Here is a 5,000-nt window from a genome sequence, read left to right as displayed (position 1 = left end):
TGTTGTTGTTGTTGTTGTTGTTGTTGTTGTGTTGGTCCTGCTGTTCGAATAGTAATCGTACGCTAGTTAGTAGCAATAGTTTTTCTTTTTTTTCTTTTTTTTTGTCGTGGTGAAGCATATTAACTTACAAACCTCTCTCTCTCTCTCTCTCTCTCTCTCTCTCTCTCTCTCTCTCTCTCTCTCTCTCTCATCAGATCAGCTACAGACAATCTCCGGGCGGCCAAATTGAGGCGGAGTCAGACCCCCCTCAGCAGAACGCCGCCGCCGCCCTGGAAACCTGCAGGAGAGCCGCTGATGCCGCTGCCAAGGTCGCTCAAGACTCTCTCCAGGAGACGCAGGAGCAGGTGAGTATATTGGTTGTATACATGCATCTCAAAGGACGGTAAGAGGAAGGACGCTTGCTCCTGAAGGCTTACCTGTTTTTAGTGAGGAATAATTGATAGTAATAATAGTAGTAGTAGTAGTAGTAGTAGTAGTAGTAGTAGTAGTAGTAGTAGTAGTAGTAGTAGTAGTAGTAGTAGTAGAAGTAGTAGTAGTAGTAGGGAGATTGAAAGTAAGAAGTAATGCTACGTGGTGATTGAAAATAAGAGTAATATTCTTTACTTTCTGTCTAAGCTTCTCACTTTCTTTCTTCTATAAATATGTTTGGAGAGAGAGAGAGAGAGAGAGAGAGAGAGAGAGAGAGAGAGAGAGAGAGAGAGAGAACAAGGGAGAAAAGCAAGAATTAAAAAACAACAATATAAATCTCTCTCTCTCTCTCTCTCTCTCTCTCTCTCTCTCTCTCTCTCTCTCTCTCTCTCTCTCTCTCTCTCTCTCTCTCTCTTGTGCATCAACATCCTCGACTTTCTCTTATATTAGTCACAATTTATTTTTATTTTCCATCACTCGCCCACCCCTTTGAGTGTTGCCCTTGACACACTGAACACCTCACCTGGACTCCTACATTGATTCTCACACTGTTTATTGCCATCATGCAGAAGCAAATGTATCACCTTTACATTTACACCTTCACTAATTACCATGTGTTCATATTGGGTCTGAGTGTTACAATAATTTTCATCTCGATTTCTTTTGTATGAGTTAAGATGGTAAAAACAATGTATTGCCATTATCCTCACCAATGTTCATGTTCGTTTCTATCTACAGTTTTTTTTTTTTCTATTTTTGTTAATATGTAGTTAACGGCAAGTGTGATAGTTATACATATTTGATAAGTAAGTTTTCTTGCACATTGATAAGGGAAATATGTCCCTGAGGCTAATAAGTTATGGTGTAAATAGGTCACAAAGAGGTGCCGTTGTAGTCACAATAAGATCATCTGAAAAGGTCACGAAGTCAGGACACAAAAAGGTCACCAAGAGGTCTTCTAAACAGGTCACAAGGAGGTCACGCTATAAAGGGAGAGCGAACGACCTAAAAGTAAAGGAAGTAAATATACTGTAAGAGGTGAAAACAATCTTCTGTACATTGTTAACCTCTTCAGTACCTTGACGCCTTTTCATATTTATTCTACTTACTAATTGGTGATTTTATACAGCTTCAGAAACTTATGTGAGAATTGAATTAGTGAACACTTTGGCCATTAATCTTCTGACTTCCATAGACTCTTCCTAATGCCAATAAAATCGTCTAATTATACCCAAAAGTCAAGGTAGAAATGCGTCCCAGTACTGAAGGGGTTAATACTGTCTAAAGAAGCTTGTTGCTCCTTGATTTCTCTTACAGATGAAGCAGTGAAAGGAAGAACAAGTGTCGCTTTAGTGCAGGATAGATTTTGATGAGAATGATACTTTTTTTAAATTCTCTTGCATCACAAACTGAAATGTTCTCTTGCTGCCTCCAGTGATGCAAGATTTTTGTATTTTTCACCCCAATGACATTTCTTCATCTGTTTTCCCCTGGTTTCATCTAATTTTCCATGTAGATTATTATTGTCTCTGCCTTGTGTTTATTTGTTTGTTTTGTTTGTATGTTTGTTTACTCTCCATGATCCTTCACCTCTCTTCTCATTTCACTTCGTTTTTCCTTCATCTCCATCTTTCCTCTTTTTGAAATTCTGATATTTTCTTTTATATTCACTATATATTTGCTCATCACAAGCCATCTCTTCCACCGCTTCTAAGGTTACTTCATGTCCAGCCTTCCTTCACACCTGTCTTTCCTCTTATATTATTTCCTAATCACTAGTTTTTGCCTTGTTTCATAAATCGTTCACTCATCTCTCTCTTTTTTTTCCCTTTTATTTTCACTTTCACCCTCTCTCCCCTTATCTCCTGTCTTGATTCCCTCCAGCTTTTCCATTCCTTGCCGAGTTTTCCCTACCTGCCTTCACTTCCTCCCCTGCATGCTGCCAGGCTGCTGCACTTCTAGCACCGAGTACCAGGAAAATAGTACGTGAAAGATTTGATCTAAAGTATTACTAATTTGTGACACATCTTTCTTTCACTTCTACCAGCTCTTCTTTATCATTTTTCCGTCCTTTTTCCTGTAACATTACAACAAGAAATAGTATCACCATTTTATAATCCTTCTAATACCTCATAACGTTTCTGTCTTCTGTCAAAGTTTACTTATCTCACATGAAGTAAGATAGAAAACCCCAGGAAACCCTACTGTATAAGCTTAAACCTTACAAGACTTTTCCTATAAAAATGCTTCACTCACGTATTTCTTGGTTGTTCATTCACTTGTTCTTCACTTCGCGTCCAGAAACAGTGACTTAAGGTTTCTGAGGGGCTGGATACTTTTTTCATTGGGAAGTAAGGTAAAAAGCCTTTATTTTTTTCTGATATATTTCTGTCTCATGTTTTGAAATGGTATCTGATAAATTGTGTGCCTTTTTTAATATATTTCCCCCCTATATGAATATTTCACTAGACATGTTTATAGATATCATCTTTGTCAGATGTCTGGAAGAAATTATGTTTATGTATTATCCTATGAAAAGAATTTCTATAGAATGTGTTTGCTCCTCATATAACGACCTTGCCTCTCACCACTATGCCTTACCACTTGCTTGTTAAAGCATGTTTTATCTTATGAAAATACTTTTTTTTTCAGTTTTGACGTGTATACTTCTCAAACCATACTATAACTTATTTTTTGTATAATATTTATTTACGTAGAATTCGTGTTCCAAAATCCTTAAACGTCTTCTTTCATCAGGACTATTTTCAAGTGCTACAAAGGGAGTTTTTTTTTTTTTTTTTAATGAAAGTAAAGATTATTCTTGTTATACTTTCACTACAATCATGGAAACACCCATGAAAACCTTAATGAACTCACACTTCACGTTGCCTGTTCAATATAAAGTGATATGACTACGAATAGTTCATGCCCTACAAACTCTGATGTGTCTCTTCTCACCAGATCTTCCGCCAGCAACAAGAACTCCAGCAGCAGATCCTCCGTCAAAACCAAGCCTTCCAGCAAGCCTTCCAGTTCCCCAAGTTCTTCGCTTTCCCACCGCAGTTCCCTTTCCATAATTTCTAAGGGACTCACGCTCCTTCCTCCGCCCACTCCTTCGCCAGTAGCTTGTTGCCTCACGCATGAAGGAGTAACTGAAACAGAGAAGTTTGTGCTCGTAAAGATACATAAAACAAATCCTTTACTGATGGCGGTATTCTTTACATGGTAACCAGATGGAGTGCTTTATAATTCAAATAGGTATTATTACACATTACGTTGTGGTTGTATTGTCAAGGTTCAATATATCTACTTAGGTGCATCATATTAGCCAGTGTAAGCGTACACATGATACAGATGTCAATGTAAGCTCTCTAGAGTTTCAAAAGCCTAAGATGTCTATGCTTTGAGTATGTATCTTGTATCAGTTTACACTGGATCTTGCAGAGGCTGTGCGTCTTTACTGTGTTTTGTATGCGTCCTCTAAATCTCTTTTATCATAAAGAAAACGTTGCATTTCGTGTGTAGTTATTGTCTTTTGTTATACTTCCTCTTGCTCTTTGAAAAGTTACATTTCTTGAGTATTTATTCTGCCTAATTACACGTTCTTTACATTTTGAAATGTAAGTTTTGATTACCTATGGTAGTTTACACTATTTATCCTATCTGGATTCTTAAGAAGCTGTTTCTCCAAACTATCAACTCTGTTATCTCACTCTTAAATCTTTTTTTCTTTATTTATAAGAGAATGCAAATCTTGAATAGCTATTCTAATTAATGTTATTTGAACCCTTTTCGTTGTATGACAAGTATTCCCAGCTTGCCATCTTTGGTTCTTTAAGGTGTATGCTCCTTGCAACTATCTGATCTTATAGTTACTCCATGTTCGGTGGATTCCCTGCATTCCACGAATACCCTCCTCACCATGGCATTAGTACTGCATGTTGCACTATGGGAGCAACAATTAGTAATACATTGACTGATTGACTTCAATGTGACTCAACAAAGGAGTCCCATGGAGCTGGTACTACAGTGGGAGCCACAAAATAATAAAACAAGCACACATGTAACATTTCCAAGACGAGAGAGAGAGAGAGAGAGAGAGAGAGAGAGAGAATTGTTTTACATTCTTATTCTTACCCCTAAATAAAACAAGACAATAATAATACCTTTCTTCTTTCGTTAATCTAACTTTACTGTATATGCAAGAACGGTCTTCCGAGAGCACTGGAGTTACACTGTTAGAGTATTCGTGACATTGGGATGTAATTGGAGGTCTGGTAACATAAAATAACTTTAGAAGTGAACGTAGTAAATCTGAAGGTTTTCCAAGACTACTCTTGTAAGATGTTATGATATAGACTAATGAGAGAAATACGACACAATCCAGTGTATTGTCTTAATCATTATGTGTTTAATTATAAAGTCAGTTAAAAATAATCTATGTTCATAATGTATAAATGATTCATAATTTCAGTAACATTTCTTTTAGATTTTTTTTTTTCATGAAGCTTAAAAAATCAGTAACTTTGGTAATATTTTTTTTTTAGTTGATACTTCAATAATTTCCTTATCTAAGTAAATGCCGTGTGACG

General features: G+C 36.7%; 1 protein-coding gene across 1 annotated transcript in view; it reads left to right on the top strand.

Moving 5' to 3' along the window:
• The window catches only part of LOC123508258, a 16,130-nt gene that overhangs the window by 10,922 nt on the left and 208 nt on the right, over positions 1-5,000 (top strand). The window contains exons 3-4 of the mRNA XM_045261831.1: positions 195-344; positions 3,370-5,000. The exon at positions 3,370-5,000 is cut by the window's right edge and continues 208 nt beyond it. Of these exons, the coding sequence (XP_045117766.1) occupies positions 195-344; positions 3,370-3,492 (273 nt within the window). The 3' untranslated portion in view covers positions 3,493-5,000. The remainder of the gene's footprint in view (positions 1-194; positions 345-3,369) is intronic.

Source organism: Portunus trituberculatus, chromosome 24, assembly GCF_017591435.1.
Source record: "Portunus trituberculatus isolate SZX2019 chromosome 24, ASM1759143v1, whole genome shotgun sequence".
NCBI classification, from domain to species: domain Eukaryota; kingdom Metazoa; phylum Arthropoda; class Malacostraca; order Decapoda; family Portunidae; genus Portunus; species Portunus trituberculatus.
The sequence above is the reverse complement of the archived record's forward strand: the minus strand, read 5'-3'. Positions and strand labels throughout refer to the sequence as shown.